The 20,685-nt window shown below is 36.3% G+C and overlaps 1 protein-coding gene across 2 annotated transcripts in view; it reads left to right on the plus strand.

The window, feature by feature from the left end:
- Positions 1-20,685, plus strand: part of Phex (phosphate regulating endopeptidase X-linked) — a 185,634-nt gene that overhangs the window by 60,824 nt on the left and 104,125 nt on the right. For both annotated transcript variants that reach the window (XM_077107194.1, XM_077107195.1), the window contains exons 10-11: positions 2,831-2,924; positions 5,355-5,483. In XM_077107194.1, coding sequence (XP_076963309.1) covers positions 2,831-2,924; positions 5,355-5,483 — 223 coding nt within the window. The remainder of the gene's footprint in view (positions 1-2,830; positions 2,925-5,354; positions 5,484-20,685) is intronic.

Consider the following 20,685-nt stretch of genomic DNA (forward strand, 5'->3'; position numbering starts at 1 on the left):
ATGATCCCTACTTCTAAAACCCCAGTCTACTTCTGACATATTGACTCTTTTATTACCACTGTCACACTCCATCCTCACAACTTCCCCATTTGATCTGACTCATCACCACCCCCTCTAGGGAATATCTTTTGACTTTGTGGAGCGACATCTGCCAGTCAGTGATCTTCTAATCTGCCCCTGTTGATCCAGCACAGCTCACACACTCAGCAAACAGTATTTGAAAGACAAAGAAAATGTAGCCATTGCACTAGGGTCAGGAGCTGCCCCATTGATGCACTAGAGATTCCAGGCCCCAGTTGCTGTCCTGCATCTTCCCAGTGTGGCTTGTCTTTTTGCTTACTTCCTTTACTGATGATCCTGCTCACCATTCCCTCCAATGCATGGCCTAGTCTCCCATTATTTAGCCTTCCAACCTTCAGATATAGTTTAAGCCCTGTCCCTCTCATGAAGTCTACATTTATCCCTCGGTATGAGATATGCTATACTTCTAGGGAATGTCTGGCACCCACTTTGGGGTGCTAGGACCTGCCAAATATTTATTTATTCACTCCCCCAACTCCTCTGCTCAACTAAAAGCTTCAGGAGATCAAGGCCTATATATTTCTTACCTCTCTATCTCCCCAGCATCTAGAACTATTAGTACATATCTGGGTACTCAGGGTATGTTGATTGAGTCAGGGAAAGAAGGCTCCTTTAGGGGCTGGGGATGTGGCTCAAGCGGTAGCGCGCTCGCCTGGCATGCGTGCGGCCCGGGTTCGATCCTCAGCACCACATACAAACAAAGATGTTGTGTCTGCCGAAAACTAAAAAATGAATATTAAAATTCTCTCTCTCTCTCTCTAAAAAAAAAAGAAGGCTCCTTTATGTACTTATAGTGTGTCCCTTCAATTAAAAACCCAATGATATGAACAAACAGAAATCTTAAGTTCTTTGACTTAGGTGCTAGGTTCCTGTTTTTCAACATTCCTCATGGTACCTGGCACAACACTGGGCCAAGAGTAAGTGCTCAGTGAGCACTTTTTGTCTTGTTCAGTCGGTAGAGATAGATGAATATGCAAAAGATCTGAAGCAATGACCTAAAATGAGGTGTTTATCATAATGGTCTGAACAAAGCATGGGTGAGGGGCTTGACTGTACTGATTTGAGTAGTGGTCTCTAAGGGGGGATATTCATAGCCCAAGGAGATCCCTTGGGTCCAAGAAGAAAATGTTGGAACTTCTATCTTTATTTTTAAATTTTAAAATAATTATTAGGTTTTATTAAGTTCTATTATGTATGTGGCCATGGACCCTTCATTTGGTCTTGATGACATGCATGGCAGAGGCACTATTACAGTCACTGGTTTGTGACTGCATTTGACATATTGAAAATAATCATGAGACACTTGCACATACCTACAGATTTGTGAATATTTTTAATGTACTTTAGTTTAAACATCACAACAAGGACAAGTAGTTTAAAATATTTTTTGCAGAGAAACATGAACTGAAGCTACTACTACTAACATAAGCATAAGCATGGAATGGAAATAAATGGCAGAAGTGACCCTTCTCTCACACTAGTATGCCATCTTGGTTAGCCAGATGACAAGGGAAAACAATAGTGATCTAACCAGATATGACAAGGGTATCTCAAAATTTTTGAAAAAGTCAAAAATACTATAAGAAATATGGATTTACATGTACTGTCACTATATTAACCCAATTCTATGAGGATAATATGTTTTAAATAGTAAGCATAATATTTGAAGGGTTAATTTATGACTTTTTGAAAATATTTTTATATTATCTCTTAAAATTTTTGTATTTATTTAAAGATTCCTAATATTTTAGCCTGTACCTATATAGAAATTAAAACAAGCATCCACATATTATTGAATATGCTGAAAAATATTTTGCTGTCAGGAGTGCACAACCACTACATTAGAGAGCCATGCAAATAATGAGAGAGTAGGTTGTTTTTTGATGAGCCAATTAGCATCATCATGTCACACCAATGTCACATTTCTGGTTGACCCAAGGGCCATCTTAGGAATGTGTGTTATTAGTCACCATGGTAATGGCACAGCTGGGAGTAAGGTGGGTCATCAAAAATCCATCATCACTATTGAATTAGAAATTAACTCAGATCATGTGTCCTTCTGAGCTCAGGACATCTTTTGCTTGTAGAAAAAGGTACCACTTAAATGTAGCAGATTTTTGAAAGTAGGTATCATGGGCATTGCAAGAGCATATGGGAATGTTCATGTTTTGAAGTACACAATATAACCTTAGGTATTTACTCTTTGTCAAACATTTTGTTTCTTATATTAACCTCACAATAACCCTGTGAGGCAGGGAACATCCTTCATGTATTCTAAGGAAAGAGAAATCAGAGAGCTTCAGTGACTTCCCTGAGTTCACATATTTAATAAGTGCAAATTTAGACAATAGGTATTGGTCAGTATTTTGCTGTTAATTTCTGAAGGCAAATAATACATATGCATTACATCAAGCCACCTATAATTTGAAGGTATTTACAGTTTCCAGGTATGAGAGATAAGGCAATAGTGGACTCTGCCAGAAAGAAAGCGAAGTGTTCACTTTTCAGACCTGGGGTTGAAATATTCATTTTATCTCTGTAGTAAGTAGGTGGTGAAAGGCAAGCCAATTTTGTTTGTGCTTATTGACATTGTATCATTTTATGACATTTCTCAAGTGAAAGTGTTGCATTTTTATATGAACAGGCGGTCTCTCCATGGAGCTTTGCCAACAGTTTTTCTGAAGGTGTTCTGCAGAGGATCAGATATCGACCTAAAATACAATAAATGTGCATTTCTCTATGTTAACAGGACCATTGCCAACTATTTGGTGTGGAGAATGGTTTATTCCAGAATTCCAAACCTGAGCAGGCGCTTTCAATATAGATGGCTGGAATTCTCACGGGTACGTTTAAGAAGATTGTAATGTTACAGCACTGGATAACTTCACATGCCAGAACAGTCTGTATATTAACTAGTCCAATAAAAACTGCCTTTAGGGATGGGATAGGAGGAAGTTTTGCAGCCCAAGGTCTTTTCTTGCTTGGTTTCTTTTTGTTCAGGTACAATTTAAATACAGTAAGAGTACACTCAAGCTCTAATTTGATGGGGCTATATAAAGATATTTAAGGTAATACTTACGGCCGTGGTCACATTGTTTTTCAACTCTCCCCTCTTATTAACTTATTTCCATTTTTCCCCAGGGTTTTTAACTGCGTCACTATAATTATAGTTCTAACATTTTTTAGTGATATGTTTGAAACTATCTTTTAAAAGTAGTTTTTATTTAATTTTTCACTGACATATAATGTGTATTTTTATGGGGATAGGGAGGACTGATGAAAGTGGAGATACTGATTGGAGGGTACAGAGTTTCATTGTGATTGATTGCACTGTAACTGTCTTTTATTTTTAGTATCCTGAATATTCATATATGTATGACATAGGCATTAGATGGTAAAGTTTCATTTTTAATTTGGTGACACAGTTTTGTCTTTAACTTGACTTAGATCTTTAATCTTGAATCTATCCTAATTCTGCTAGGCCCACTTCATGAGGCCCACTCCATATTTTTTTTTTTCCGTGTCCTTTGAGACCTTGCTCAAGTGCCTGAATTGATTTCCCTCTCCCCACTCACCTGAATTTTGAGTCTTTGCTTCTTGCCCATCCCCGATGCCTCCTAATTACACAGATGTTTTTATGGTCTGTTTCTGAGGTTTATTTATAAGTATTCTGCCACCACTAGAGGACTTTGTGACTTCTAAAAATATTTTATTTTTCTATCAGTTCAAAGCTAAGTGAAAGCAAATTTTATAAGTTCTGATTTCATTTAACAGATATTTTGTTTATTAGAGAAAATAATGAGCATAGAAATTCTTAGTAGACCATTGTGTTTGCAGAGTAATGCAGGTATTTTGGGTACATTTTGACCCTTTAAAGTGACTAGAATAGAAAGTCATTTTGTAGAGTATGGCATAAAACAACTATATATATTTATGTTATATCAAATGGTTCAGATCCAAAACAAGTAGATTTTTAAAAATATTTATTTTTTAGTTGTAGTTGGACACAATACCTTTATTTTATTTATTTATTTTTATGTGGTGCTGAGGATCGAACTCAGCTCTACCAGTGAGCCACAAACTAGCCCCAAAACAAGTAGAATTTTTTTTGATGTGAGTGTATTTTTAAGTCTTATGGATCACATAAAAGATGATAACCAGCTTCTTTCCACCTCTACTGTGAAGAGAATGAAAGAGGGAGGGAGGGAGGGAGGGAGGGAGAGAGACAGAGAGAGAGAGAGAGAGAGAGAGAGAGAGAGAGAGAGAGAAAGAGAGAGAAAGAGAGAGAAAGAAGTGTGTGAAATTTGAGGTTAGGTATGAGGGGATGTTTCTTGAGTGTGAAGTGCTAAATATAATTTTGAATTGCCAAAGAAGGTTGTAGGAACTCTTTCTCTAGAGGTTTTAAAAATAGATTCATACCTTACCTCTGAGAGGGGTCATGTTACCAGAAGCAGAGGAAGAATAGATGAACTGAAGCATTAATCTCTTTTCCCTGCTTCAACAACCTGGTTCTTACTTTGTACAAGGGATGATTCTGGCCACCATTCACCATTCTCAAAGCCTCCCTTCCCCCTTCCACTACCTTCCTGCATGCCCAACCTCCAGGGACAACTTAAACTATATTTATTTCTCTGCCTTCATTCCCAAGAATAAACCTGTAAGCCCTCCAAGTCATGCTTTCAAAGTTCCTTACTTGTTTGTAAATGTTTTCTTATGATGGTATAATTGAGATTGAAGGGAGAAGCATTTACATCTGTATTTTATTTGTTTACCAGTGTGTTCTCTGCTATGACACAATGTAATATGCTCCCTGGGTTGTTCATGGTGGGTCATGTTATCTTACTCTTAGTATATTTTTAGGTATATTCCCCAGAGCATGGAAACTCTCACTGGCAGGAACTTTGATCTAGACCTTTTCTGATGGAACTTCAATTCTTAATAGATATTAAGTACTATCTGCACACTTGAACATCCCTTCGGATCCCTACTGAAAAGCTGTACCATTGTTTAGATCCTTTGCTTAATGAAGAAAAGTGGGAGAAAAGACAAGTTACATTATATTTCATTATCAAAACATTTTTATTTAATTCTAAAAAAAACAGGAACAAGGAGAATTATTTTTCTTCATCTGAGTTTGCCTTTGCCTCTGTTATCTTACATGTATATGGGCTTGGGTGTGTAATGTTTTAAAAATTGTTTTCTTCAGCTGGTTGATTTTTTTAGAAATAGGTTTTATCCAATGAAGATTAAACTGGATTGATTTTCTCCCACAGGTGATCCAGGGGACTACAACTTTGCTGCCTCAATGGGACAAATGTGTAAACTTTATTGAAAGTGCCCTTCCTTATGTTGTTGGAAAAATGTTTGTGGGTGTGCACTTCCAGGAAGATAAGAAGGAGATGGTAAGTGGAGCTCCTCAGCTGGTAAAACAGTGGCAATTTAGCCAGATGTAATAAGGATATAATCAGCAGGCCACTGCCAGTCTTCCAGGTGGTAGAGATCTATAGGTGTTCTCTTTGGATTCTTTCCATTTCTCAGTGAAACATGAGGAAAGTTCACATGAGAGTAAGATGGGTAGTCAGATATTGAAGGTTGGAAGAAAGAGGAGAAGGTGCTAATTAGTTGTCCCGAGGAGTGGGAGAGTGACTTAACTGAAGAAATATAGTATGGCTACTTGGAACTAGTCAGGGTCTAGGTCTAGGGGAGATTCCAGGTCACAAATTTAAAGAGAGATTTGTCACCATGGCAGTGTAGTTTTTCTCCATCTGTTTCAGCTGCATTGTATTTTTTTCTTACAGCTTTATTGAGGTACATTTAACATATCAAAATTATATATATTCAAGGTATATAGTATGATGATTTGATATACTGATATCTTGTGAAATGTGTCAATCAAATCAACACATCCATCACCATGTCATTTTGTGTTTGTGTGTGGTGAGGAAATTTAAGGTCTACTCTCTTAGCAAATTTTAATTATACAATACATTATTTTTAACTACAGATACCATGCTAAACATTAGATCTCCAAGACTTATTCCTCTTATAATTGAAAGTTCGTATTCTTTGACCAGCATCTTCCCATTATTCCACTCTTAGCCCCTGACAATTACTGTTCTATTCTCTGCTTCTATGAATTCAACATTTTTTTAAAGATTCCATATGTAAATGAGATTATATTGTACTTGTGTTTCTGTATCTGGCTTGTTTCACTTAGTGTGATGTCCTCCAGGTTTATCTACGATGTTGCAGAAGGCAGAATTTTCTTGTATTTTGTGGCTGATTAATATTCCACTTTATCTGTGTTTCTTTATTCATTCATCCACTGATGGACATTTAGGTGGATTCTATGTCTTGGCTATTAGGAATAGTGCCACTAGGAAAATGGGAGTGCAGGTATCTCTTCAAGATACTAATTTTGGTTCCCTTGGAATGACTGGGTTGTACATGAATCCTTTTTTTTTTCTTTTTAGGATTTCTCATACATTTTTCATGATGGTTATACCAATTTATATTCCCACAGTGTACAAAGGTTTCCTTTTTCCACATTCTTGTATCTCTTAACAAGAGCCATCCTAACAGATGAGAGGTGATCTCATTGTGCTTTTGATTTGCATTTCTCTGGTGATTAGTGATGTTGAATGCATTTTCATACACCTTCTGGTAATCTGTATATCTTTGGGAAAATATCTATTCAGGTATTTTGCCCATTTTAAAATTAGATTATTATTATTTTTTGCTATTATGAGGGCATTTTTTGAATTTTCAATTTGAATTGAGCCAGGTTTTTGTGTGCATTTTGATGAATTGTGTTTTACAGATATCAGGAAGCAAAACATCTAGGTATGATTAACTAACAGAAATCCACATAATTGTTGGCTATGGTAGCCCACACCTATAATCCCAGCCATTAGGGATGCTGAGGCAGGAGTGCAAGTTTGAGGCTAGCTTCAGCAGCTTAGCAAGATCCTGTCTCATAAAAGGGGAATGGAAGAAGGGCGGGCAGGGAGTCTGGGGTATAGTGGTAGAGTGCTTGCATATTGTATTTGAGAACCTGGGTTGAACTTCCAGTACTGAAAAAAGTCCATGTAATCAGTCAGATACAAATATATAAGCATCTTTAATTTAAGGGTAAAGACATAAAGCCTATTTAGTCATGATTGTTCAAATGGTTTATATTATGTAGTGATAAATATTAATACCAAAATGTTGGAATATGTATGGATACATAACGCATAGCTATGTATTCTGTGCTGAAGTTTGCTTTGGAATACCATAAATCTAAATACATTTTCCTACATTAATTTGTTTTTGTTGTCTTTGGATACTTTGGAGAATTTTTGTGAAGTTTGAGACTTTATATTTGAAATAGAAAGTCCTCTTGCCAATAATTCCACTGAGGAATTAATGTCTTATTTTAAAATATTCAATATTCTCCTTATGTGTTTTCTTTTGCTCCTTGGTTGCAGTAAATGAGTGGAAAACTTATCAGATTATCACAGTGATAACTTTATAAGTTCTGGGAAGGATATAAAAATAATTAAGGGGTAATGGATATATATGTATATATATATGAAGAGTTTTTTGGCAGTGTAAAAATTTTAAGTAATATGAAAAGTATGTGGATTAAATTTGTTTTCTCAGTTTGGGTGATAAAGACCCATTTTCATATGACATAGTGTAGCATTCTAAAATGAAGCTGATTTTGGCAATTATTTCCCTTATTTTGATGTATGTGGGGGGCACTATGTTATGTATGCAGATATTCATCTCTTTTACATAAAATTATTTGCCTCCCTTATGCCAAAGCTATTTGCTTCAGGGAATACTTAAGTTGGAAACTTATAAGAGAAAGATCTGGCTTTTTATAGCCTTGTTACAGGGCTCCCATCCAAGAACCACCTGGAACCACTGATTTACTTGAAAAGCATTCCGTATTATTAGCTACAGTCCAAAGAAAAAGACAAACAGAAAGTCCCCAGTGGGGCAAATTCCAGAGACCTTAACTCAGAGGAAAGGCTGCCATCCATTATTTATTTATCAAAAAAGTTTGTTAAGCAAATGAATATGGTCAGAAGGTTAAACTTTATGTACTTTTAAAACTTTAATATGTACATGGATCACAGGATCTTCTTGTTAAAAGTACAAAATCTCATTGCATTTTAACAAGGGTCTTTTAAACTTGGGTTTAGTATATGGCCCAAGAATTTGGTTAACCAGCTACCAGATGCTGCTGCTGCTGTTGTTCCAGGTAACACACTTTGAGTAACAAGGCTTTCTCCTCTTTCATGTGTTTGTAAAGAGTTACTACCAAAAGCACAAACCCTGTGATTCATGGGAGCAGGCCAGATCAGCAGATATTGACAGCAATACTTCATTTACCAAAATCTATTGCATTAGTGTAATAATTGCTTCAATGTTCAGATCATTGAATTTTTTTTTTTTTTTTTTTTTTTTTTTTTTTTTTTTTTGTGATTCAGATTGGTTTAAATGGACAGTGCCAAACCCAACTTGAGGGCCTCCATACTTGTGCCCCTTACACTGGACTATTTTGCTTTGAAAACAGTCACCTAGGTTTTTCTAAGGAATTCATGCTCCTCTTCAGTGTCTCTGATTCTAGACTCTCTTGACTGCAGGGTTGGCCCAAATGCCTCTGGTTGGCACCCTTTATTATTGATGGTGGATGGGAGAGAGGAATTAATTTCCAGATTTTCTTGGTAGAGGGAGAGCACCCCCATCCTCACCTTAGGTATCTGACTCTTACTGACTTACTTACCTACCTACTTACCTACCTACCTACCTACCTACCTACCTACCAGGGTTACCTTTTTTTTTCCACTGGGAAAAACATACTTCCACATTATTCTTTCCTTATGACTTCTATGTACAAGTACGCATTCACCATACAGGTATGCTGGTACACCCTTCTACTTATTCACTTATGTGACTACAGGAGTTTTGCAAATTTAATTAGAAATGAGAAGAATAGCATGTATTATAGGAGAGTCATTCAACAGAAATTTAGTCACCTAAAGAGATCAGATGGAATAGTCTGCTTTTCAGATAGTAGAATAGATGTTGGCTATAAGCCTTGCTTGTCACAGGCCAGTGGAGTGAGTATAGGGAGATATAGAATTTTTTGGAGAGTGGTTGTGTTAGTTTTATGTCACTGTAATACAATATCTGAGATAAATAATTTAGAAGAAAGATTTATTTTATTTCATAGTTTCAGACTATAGTTTGTTGGCCCATTTCTTTTGGACCCATGATGAGGAGATAATCATGGTGGAGGCATAATATAGAGCAAAAATACTTACCTCATGGCATCAGGGAAGCATAGAGAGAGGGGAAAGGTTCAGGTCCCAGTATATTCTTCAGGGATACATCCCCAATGACCTACTTGCCCTCAGTTTCCATCATCTCCCCACAGCACCATTGGCTGGGGGTCAAGCCTTCAAAATATGAGCTTTTGGGAGGCATTGAAGATCCAAAGCATAGTAGTGGATGTCTTTGTGGTGTCCAGTAGGACTACAATATGAGCCATGTATGTAACTTTAAATTTTCTAGTAGCCACATTAAAAAAGTAAAAGGAAATAGTTGAAATTAATTTTAACAATGTTTTGTTTAGTCTATCAAAAACAATTGTTATTTCAGTACATAATTAATATAAAATTACAAATGCAATAATTTATATGCTTTATTTCAGTCTAAGTCTGAAACTCCATGTGTATTTTATATTTATAGCACATCTCAGTTTGGACTAGTGACATTTCAATTGTTCAATTGCCACATATTGCTAAGTGGCTATCATAATGGAAATTGTTGATCTAAAGAATCCAAGAAGGATCCCTTGATCTCAGCATGATAGGGTTTGGTCTCTATGTGAGAGGTTGTTAATAGCCAGGAGTGGGAGGGTGGCATTGTTGGTCAGTAGCCAAGTGGATTTCTAGGAGAACTATAAGATCAGTGACAAGGACTCAACACTAGAATTCATGGCCTGGGAACAAGGGTGGGAATTGGAGTCAAAGTGCTGCTTTATCAGAATACTTCAGGTTTTCTAGGATAGCAGCTTCTCTACTCTGAGCAAGTACTTTGGGGCCTTAGTTCTCATTGGCTCAGAGACTATGTGGGGTTGAATGTATAAATTGAAGATATCCAGTGACCTGGAGGTGCAAAGGACTTGACCAAGCCAAAGCCAAAGGTCCAAGCTCAACTCTACTCATGGTTAGTGAGTAGCATTAAATACCATTCAGGAGTAAAGCTGACTGAGTATAGAAAAAAGCCAGGGTAAGTGGAATGATAAATGGAATTTTCCTTGACCTTGGTGGCTGGGATATATTGGTGGGGATCAGGTGTGCAGGTAATATCCAGGATTCACCAAGACTAGTCTCTGGCTAACTATTTTCATTCAGGAATGCAGGCCTGGAGTACTTTGTTTCAATTTTTATTTTTCATTTTTGAGAGAAACCAGAAATATGTTTTTTTGGTGAAATCTCCCACATTGTGAATACTCTGGAGTTCAAAATAACTTTTTCCTGTGGATATCATTTGTGACTTTTATATTATCATTCTCCCCATCTCCCTCTCTATCCCTCTATCTCTAATCTTCAGAACTAAAAATCATACCCTTGTCTGTCAAAAGACTTCTTTAATTTTTAAATTTTATTTAGATGATGATCATATATCATATTAGGTAAGCATTTAACAAATTACTTTTATGGAAAGTTATATACAGGATAGAAAGTGGGACTTCCCCAGAGAATTAATGATATACTGTCACCATAAATAGAGATGATGCTCTCATCCTACTGTGACAAGTCCTAATCTATATGTTCATAACCTAAATGGTGAGAGAGGATTAGGTATGTCTAGGGGAGGGTGTTTAATATTATTACTTGCTGTTCTTCTCTTCCATTTAATTTTATTATCAATTGTAATTTATATCTATAATATATAAGTAAGTGTCACAGATGGATATTCATGTCCATGAAGGGCAGGTAAAGATTCCAATGAAAGCTAGGGAGAGAAGGGTTTGTCATCTGGGTCTAGTGGCACTGTAATGATCAGGATAATGATTTAAAAATCTAGTGATGAAGCTTTTTAACCAAGAGTAAGGGAGGAGAAGGAGACAAAGGGGAAGAACTGGGGAATAAAGTCGACCAAATTATGCCATGTGTGTATGAATATATCACAATGCATTCCAATTTTATCCATAACTATAATATACCAATTAAAAAATAAGTAAGTTGGGGCTGGGATTGTGGCTCAGTAGTAGAGCACTTGCCTAGCATGTGCGAGGCCCTGGGTTCAATCCTCAGCACCACATAAAAATATAAATAAAGATATTGTGTCCAACTAAAAAATAAATATTAAAAAAATAAGTAAGTAAATAGAAGGAAGACCAATACAGTATAGCAAGGGAATCAGAGGGAAGGAGGGAAGAAAACTATGTTATATGCATTTATGAATATATCAAAATGAACCCTACTATTTTGTATAATTACAATGCACTAAAATTTTAAAAAATCTAGTGATGATAATAGTGTTGGGTAGTTGTACTGAGGTGTAACTAGGTTTCCAGAAAATTTTTAATGTGTTTTCAATATGAAAACTCATTTAATCTTCACATTGGCCTCATAATTACTATTAGTGTGTCCATTTTCTAGATGACAAAACTGAGAGTTCACCAAAATCCGTGAGGTCAAATAGCTTACAAATAGCTTAGAGATTCAAGTGAAGATTTTTCTAGCCCAAATCTGTGTTCCATTCTGTGTTAACCAGCTTTCTATTATAGTAAGAAATACCTGAACTTATAAAGAGAAAAGGTTTATTTTGGTTCATGCTTTTAGAGATTCCAATCCATGTTCAGTTGGCCCTGATACTTTTAAGCATGTGGCCCAACCAAATGTCATGGCAGGAGTGTTGCAATGCTTATCTCATGGCCAGAAAATAAAAGAGAGGAAGAAGAAGGGATGGGGGTGTCCTGACCCCTTGAAGGGCATGCCCTAATGACCTAAAGATCTCCTACTAAGTACCACATCCTACCACCTGTCAATAGCAATAGCAACACCTTGAGGAACAAATCTACCACATGGACCTTTGATCTGAACTACAGCATATTCCTTTGCTGCTCTTGAATCATTACCAATTTTATGACTGGAATGAGGAGACTAGAGACTTCTCAGTGGCTCTTCCTATAATTAATTCATCCTTGTTAGGGTATTATTCTAATAGTAACATCTTATAATAATAAAAGGCTCACATTTCCTATTTTTTTAGAATTGTAGAGATAGGATACAGCTGGAATAGGTTTAGTTTCTAGAATTTCCATATTTTAAAGATAAAATATAGTGAAAACTTAAGTTTAAATCCAACCAGTTGTCATTGCATTCTTGTATTTATATACCTGTCAGAAGAAAGGGAAACAAGAAAGAAGCTGATTATCAGAGATTTGATCTAAGAACGACTTTTTAGGATATCTTTGATTCAGGCTATACACTAAGCTCAATTTTCAGTAGTTTCTACTTACATCAGTCTAAGGAGTGACCATCAATATTTCAAATGGTGACCCACATCTATGGAATATTTCTTCAAACAGTTTTTTTCATTGTTGTTTACCATTCTCTAGTTACTAAGGCAGAAATGTGAGCATATACATCAAAGACCAATTTTTCTTTTGTGTTGATGCTGAAAAGGTCTTTTTGCTTTAACTATAGCTTCTAGAAAATTCAGTGAAGTTGAAATTCCCATCTGAAAATTTCAGCTGAGCTAAGTTCTTCTGTATTTAAAAAATCTTGTTTTATTTCTTTGTAGACACTATGTACCCAAACTACCTGTCTTTTTTCATATATATATTCATATATCTCAATTTTGCCAGTAGGCTGTTTTTCCTGCTCCCTCAAGATTTCTGTGTTTTTGTTATAAGGTTATAAAGAAAAAAATATTTTGATGTTTGTTAAAGTCATATAGTCTATTCAGGTCTATTGCAAAGGGTGTCAATTTTACCGCAATAGAGGAGAAAGATTGGGCTCAACTCCAAATGTTGCAAAGATAGTTGTGAATTTCAAGCAAACAGGCAGAATTAGGGGGTCAGTGGATGAAAAATTATTAAGAAGAGACATCAAGAGGAGGGAAATTATTACTAAACTAACTTAACAGGATTCTTGCTGCAGGCAGGTAAGGGTGATCAGATTTTAAGGGTAAAAAACAAAGAACTGGGCTGGGGATATAGCTCAGTTGATAGAGTGCTTGCCTTACATGCACAAGGCCCTGGGTTCAATCCCCAGCACCACAAACAAACAAACAAACAAAAAACCCCAAAGAGTTGGATCTGATATAGAGAGTGATATGATATTGCGGGTTGGAAATTCTCTCTAAAGCCACTTAGCAGAATTCTTGCTAGAACCTAGCTAGGAAGGCGTGACAAGGACAGGTTGGGGGTGAGGGGGTAGACAGGAGGGCAAGGTCAAGGTCCAGTTAAGAAACTAAACTCTGGTCAAGAAGATAATCTTTGTCACTCCTCAGACAAATCTAAAGTCACTGATCTTTTATTATATATTAAAACATTCTATATTCAGAAGGTTAATCTAGATAAAGCAGAATAAATCTTTTATTACACATTAATAGATTTATATTTTTATTTTTATGTGGTGCTGAAGATCAAACCCAGTGCCTCACACATGCTAGGCAAGTGCTCTACCACTGAGCTACAACCCCAGCCCATTATTACACTTTAGATTTAGACTTTGGGCAAAGAATTAAAACTTTTCTTACCGTGTAAAATAATTCATTAATTTCTCCTGCATTCTAGTAGCTTATCTTTCCCTCCATAGTAAAGACATTGTTCATGTCCCCAAATAATGCCATAGATGACCTACAGTATCTTCATTTTTCTGAGCTGCTCTTTACGTGAACAATTCTAGTGTAATTCTTCTCCTAAGAATGGAATTCTCCTCCTACCCCATACTGCTACAGCTGGTATTGAAGACTTAACTACTCACATGGGTCCAATTGCGGCAGTGGAGTTTGAACTTACAACCTCTGTACACTAGGAGTTCACCTCATTAGTGAGTCAAGATAATTGAATTGATGTACTGCCATTAATATTCTTTAAGTCTCCGATTCCCTTGATCACTGTTTCTCTCAGTGGTTGAGTAAATGAGATGTAACTATAACGTTGATGGCAGAAGTCACATGAAAGTCAGTGCCATGCATTATAGCATTGCCCTTAAACCGAGGACTTATTCATTCCCTACAGATGCAGGTACTCTTGAGGGTTGCTCTTAAGACCAGTATGTATATATGTATGTGTATGACACACTCATGCAAGTAAAGGATATTTTTTTCTGGCTATCAAGTAAATGGTATCTTATTGTTCAAATCAGTTTCCAGAGAAGCTGGTTGAAGAACTGGGTTAAGGAAAACCAAAATAATTTGGGTCTTAAAGGACTTTTTAATATAGTTACATAATATAGAAATTATATCCAATTTTCTACAAAGTTCTAATGGCATCTCATAGTTCAGATCTAACCAATTTGGGAAAATTAGACAACTTCTTTGAGCCTGTACTCCTGTTTGTAAATTGTGCATGAGTTTCTGTTGCTACAGTAATGCTATGTAACAATCAGTCACAAAACCTGACTGGCATTCAACAATAAGAAGTTACTGATGATGCATCTGGAGTCAGTGTTGGTCCCCTTTGCAGTTCTGCTGATTTTGGCTGGGTTTGCTCAAATGTCTGGGGGTTGGCTGATCTAGGTTGGCTTTGGCAGAAGTGGCTGGGATGACTGGGCTCTACTCCATGTGTCTTACTTCCTTCAGCCGGCTAGCCTGGGCATGTTCTCATGGTTGTGGCAGAGATGCAAGTGAGCAAGCAGAAACATGTGGGGCCTCCTGAGGCTCCTGCTCAGAACTGGCATAATGTCATGTCTGCATTGTGTTGGCCAGAGCAAGTCACAAGGCTAGTCCTGATTTATATAGTGGAGAAATGGACTCTACATTTTTAGTGAGAAGATCTGTAGTCACATGGCAAAGGGTGTGGGTAAAAGCAGGGGCATCATTGCAGCATATCACAAATAAGGATAAAAATAGTACCTACCACTTTGGTTTGTGGTGAGGATTAAATGAGATAATCCTTATAGAAGGTTCAGCACAAAACCTGGTGCATAATAAGTGCCCAGTAAATGTTAGCTATTGTTACTATGTGTGTCATGCCTAACATGAGCAGTAAAGGTACAATATATAACATCAAGGTTTTGGCATAGCTGTGGCAACTCCTGCATGGAGATCACCTCTTCCTAATTTATCTCAGAAAGAGTGAGAGTGAGTGAGGTGCTTGGGGGTAGCTGTTGCTAGTCCTGCATGCATATCCATTGTAGTAGCTTTCTGTTGGGATAAAGATCCTTTTAATGCCAGTGCCCTGGCCATGTTCCAGAACCTGCCCAATCATTTAATGCTAAGTCTGGCTCATAGGAGAGTCTCATGAAACTACTCAAGGAGCCAAATATAATTTCTATAACAGATCTGGGTTTCACAACTCTCTATGGGCTAAATCTTGTTACAACAAATATCAGACCCCAATCCTGACAGCTCATTTATGCAATCTTTGGTAAAATGACATCCAGCAAAACAAGTAATTTAGATAGCCCATTGGGACTTCTTTTTTTTTATTGGTTGTTCAAAACATTACAAAGCTCTTGACATATCATATTTCATACATTAGATTCAAGTGGGTTATGAACTCCCATTTTTACCCCAAATACAGATTGCAGAATCACATCGGTTACACATCCACATTTTTACATAATGCCATATTAGTAACTGTTGTATTCTGCTACCTTTCCTATCCTCTACTATCCCCCCTCCCCTCCCCTCCTATCTTCTCTCTCTATCCCATCTACTGTAGTTCATTTCTCTCCTTGTTTATTTTCCATTCCCCTCACAACCTCTTATATGTAATTTTGTATAACAATGAGGGTCTCCTTCCATTTCCATGCAATTTCCCTTTTCTCTCCCTTTCCCTCCCACCTCATGTCTCTGTTTAATGTTAATCTTTTCCTCCTGCTCTTCCTCCCTGCTCTGTTCGTAGTTGCTCTCATTATAGCAAAGAAGACATTTGGCATTTGTTTTTAAGGGGATTGGCTAGCTTCACTTAGCATAATCTGCTCTAGTGCCATCCATTTCCCTGCAAATTCCATGATTTTGTCATTTTTTAGTGCAGAGTAATACTCCATGGTGTATAAATGCCACATTTTTTTTATCCATTCATCTATTGAAGGGCATCTGGGTTGGTTCCACAGTCTAGCTATTGTGAATTGTGCTGCTATGAACATCGATGTGGCAGTATCCCTGTAGTACGCTCTTTTAAGGTCTTCAGGGAATAGTCCGAGAAGGGCAATAGCTGGGTCAAATGGTGGTTCCATTCCCAGCTTTCCCAGGAATCTCCATACTGCTTTCCATATTGGCCTCACCATTTTGCAGTCCCACCAGCAATGTATAAGAGTACCCTTTTCCCCACATCCTCGCCAGCACTTGTTATTGTTCGACTTCATAATGGCTGCCAATCTTACTGGAGTGAGATGGTATCTTAGGGTGGTTTTGATTTGCATTTCTCTGACTGCTAGAGATGGTGAGCATTTTTTCATGTACTTGTTGATTGATTGTATGTCCTCCTCTGAGAAGTGTGTCTGTTCAGGTCCTTGGCCCATTTGTTGATTGGGTTATTTGTTATCTTATTGTTTAATTTTTTGAGTTCTTTGTATACTCTGGTTTTTAGGGCTCTATCTGAAGTGTGAGGAGTAAAAATTTGTTCCCATGATGTAGGTTCCCTATTTACCTCTCTCATTGTTTCTCTTGCTGAGAAAAAACTTTTTAGTTTAAGTAAGTCCCATTTGTTGATTCTTGTTATTAACCCTTGTGCTATGGGTGTCCTATTAAGGAATTTGGAGCCCGACCCCACAATATGTAGATCAGAGCCAACTTTTTCTTCTATCAGACGCAGAGTCTCTGATTTAATATCAAGCTCCTTGATCCATTTTGAGTTAACCTTTGTGCATGGCGAGAGGAGGGGATTCAGTTTCATTTTGTTGCATATGGATTTCCAGTTTTCCCAACACCATTTGTTGAAGATGCTATCCTTTCTCCATTGCATGCTTTTAGCCCCTTTATCAAATATAAGATAGTTGTAACTTTGTGGATTAGTCTCTGTGTCCTATATTCTGTACCATTGGTCCACCCGCCTGTTTTGTTACCAGTACCATGCTGTTTTTGTTACTATTGCTCTGTAATATAGTTTGAAATCTGGTATCACTATACCGCCTGATTCACACTTCCTGCTTAGACTTGCTTTTGCTATTCTGGGTCTTTTATTTTTCCATATGAATTTCATGTTTGCTTTATCTATTTCTACAAGAAATGCCGTTGGGGTTTTGATTGGCATTGCATTAAACCTATAGAGAACTTTTGGTAATATCGCCATTTTGATGATGTTAGTTCTGCCTATGCATGAACAGGGTATATTTTTCCATCTTCTAAGATCTTCTTCTACTTCTCTCTTTAGGGTTCTGTAGTTTTCATTGTATAAATCTTTCACCTCTTTTGTTAGGTTGATTCCCAAGTATTTTATTTTATTTTTTTGAGGATATTGTGAATGGAGTGTTTTTCCTCATTTCCGTTTCAGAAGTTTTGTCGATGATATACAGAAATGCCTTTGATTTATGCGTATTGATTTTATATCCTGCCACTTTGCTGAATTCATTTATTAGTTCTAGTAGTTTTTTGTAGACCCTTTTGGGTCTTCTAGGTATAGAATCATGTTGTCCGCAAATAGTGATAATTTAAGTTCTTCTTTTCCTATTTTTATACCTTTAATTTCTTTCGTCTGTCTAATTGCTCTGGCCAGTGTTTCGAGAGCTATATTGAATAGAAGTGGTGATAGAGGGCATCCCTGTCTTGTTCCAGATTTTGGAGGGAATGCCTTCCATTTTTCTCCATTCAGAATGATGCTAGCCTGAGGCTTAGCATAGATAGCTTTTACAATGTTGTCATTGGGACTTCTTTTGAAATAAGTTTAGACACTACTTTTGATCTTGTCCTTGGGTGTGCTTCCACAATGATGACACATTTGGCCCACCTTTCTTGTTTGTTGTTTATGTCTCTGGATAGCATTGGACACTGTTGGCCTTTGTTATGTATTATCAGCCACAGTCTTGTGGAGCACATTTGATCAGACTTGTAAAATGCAAAGACCCTATACTGGAGATTCACTTACTGAGAAAAAAGCCTTTATCCCTTCAATAAGATCTGAGTGTTGAATGTAACCAGTCATAGTAACTTGCTGGGAGTAGTTTATCCATAGCCAAAGGATGGACCATTATGAGATTGGTTGACTTGTAAATATTCTGGTTTCTGATCCATTTCCTCTCATAATGAATATGTGAGAAACAGGGAAGGATGAATTATGAAATTGGAACAGAGTCTATATGTTCATATCTAATGAATATATTTTATTCTTCCTTCTTACCCCAATCTTATGGATACATGTGTTTTCATAAAAGGACATACTAAACTCCTGCACCAGACTAACACACTTTTTAGCATGACTTGGGCCCAAATAATTTGATATTTGTTTTTTATTTTGCCAACATGTGTAATAGCTATGCAAGTTTGCTAAATGTTATAACAAACTGGTATGATTTACTAGCACACTTGGCTGCTAGAAATCTCAGCATTTTCTATCCTTAGTTTTCTGGCTTAATCATTTCTTCTACCTCCACATGTCTCTTTGTTACTTCTTATTTTAATGGAATTATTATATTTTTATCCGGAACCAATCCAAACTCATTTTTATAAAAAGTTACAGTATAAAAATGAATCAATGAATATTTAATATTTATTTATGCAATGATTTAATGTCTGTATTTCTAATAAAATGACAATTGCCAGAAATAAAAGATTTAGAACACTTTCCCTGAGATTGCAGTCTATTTTTTCAGGGTTAATCATAAATATTTTTAATAATGAGTTCCATTTGGCACTTTCATTAATCAAGTGGTTAAAAGTCAAGGAAACTGGCCATGCTCTAAAACACTAGGAAGACTGGAAACATTTTAAGCTCACGGTTTGTTAAGATATGATAATTTCTAATTGTGTTAAAGAAGAAAGTCTATTCAAGATTATGCCTTTTAGTTAAGAATTTTATTAGTACAATATTAATTTAAGATTGATGCACACAGTCAACTTCGATAATTTTTTCTTTATTGTCTTTTTCAGAATTATATTATCCTATAATATTTCTACAAGATATGTGATATATAGTTATATATTTTAACCATTCTTAGCTATTTGTCCTGTGCCACTGTGACATCACCAATGTCAGAATGACTAGACAAACTTATTGAGTCATTTGATTTCCACTAAAGTTTATATTTGTTTGTAGGCTGGAACCATTCCAGAGATATTTGCTGGGAACCTTGCCTCCTAATATAAAGATGGATTTGCTACTCACTGATGAGTTCCATAGATTCAGGCTTTGAATTTCTATATCAGAATAGGTCTCTCTTTTCAAAAATGGCTTCATTTGAAAAGGGTAACTTGAATTATTTTTTTTTCTGTTTTCAGCTTCCATTTTAGTAAACCTCCTGGTCCTACTTGAATAATCACATACTTTCTGTGAGGAAGTTTGGTATTTTCTCTTAGTATTGCTGAAATAACTGTTACACATGAACATATATGAAAAAAGTTTGATTCAATTTCACTTCTTTGCCAGGTGTCTATTGGAAGGTTTTGTTTTATTTTTTTATCTTATTTTTGATTAGCATGTCTTAATTATATAGATCAATGGGGTTTAGTATACTATTTCAATACATGTATACAAAGTACACTGATCAAATCAAGCTTCCTTTATCTGCCTACCTTCCTAATCTTTAATAAATCACTATTCTACTTTCAGGTTAACTTTTTTTTAACTTTCACGTATGAGAAAGAACATGCAGTACTACACATCCATACCAGCCTTTGTTATTTTTTTAAATGATATTTATTCTAACTGGGCAAATTGATATCATAATTTTGATTTGCATCTCTCTGATAGCTAATGACAGGTGTCTTTTTTTTTCATATACCTGTTGGCTGTTTCTTCTTTCAAGAGTGTCTGTTCAGATCATTTGCCATTTTTTATTTGATATACATGATAGTAGCGTGTATTTTAAACTATACAAACATGAAGTATAATTTATTCCAATTAGGATCAAATTCTTGTGGTTGTACATAATGTGAAGTTTCACTAGTTCATTTGCCAGTTCTTCATTTTAGTTGTAGATGGGTACAATATCTTTATTTATTTATTTTTATATGGGGCTGAAGCTCAAAACCAGTGCCTCACATGTGCTAGGCAAGTGCTTTTACTACTGAGCTATAATCCCATCCCCCATTTGCCATTTTTTTAAAAGCTAGCAGTCTTTTATTTAAGTATTTATTTTTTTTAGTTCTAAGTGGATGCAATATCTTCATTTTACATTTACATGGTGCTGAGGATAGAACCCAGTGCCTCATGCATGGTAGACGAGTGCGCTACTACTGAGCCACAACACCAGCTCCCCCATTTGC

This window comes from Callospermophilus lateralis, chromosome X (genome assembly GCF_048772815.1).
Source record: "Callospermophilus lateralis isolate mCalLat2 chromosome X, mCalLat2.hap1, whole genome shotgun sequence".
Classification (NCBI taxonomy): domain Eukaryota; kingdom Metazoa; phylum Chordata; class Mammalia; order Rodentia; family Sciuridae; genus Callospermophilus; species Callospermophilus lateralis.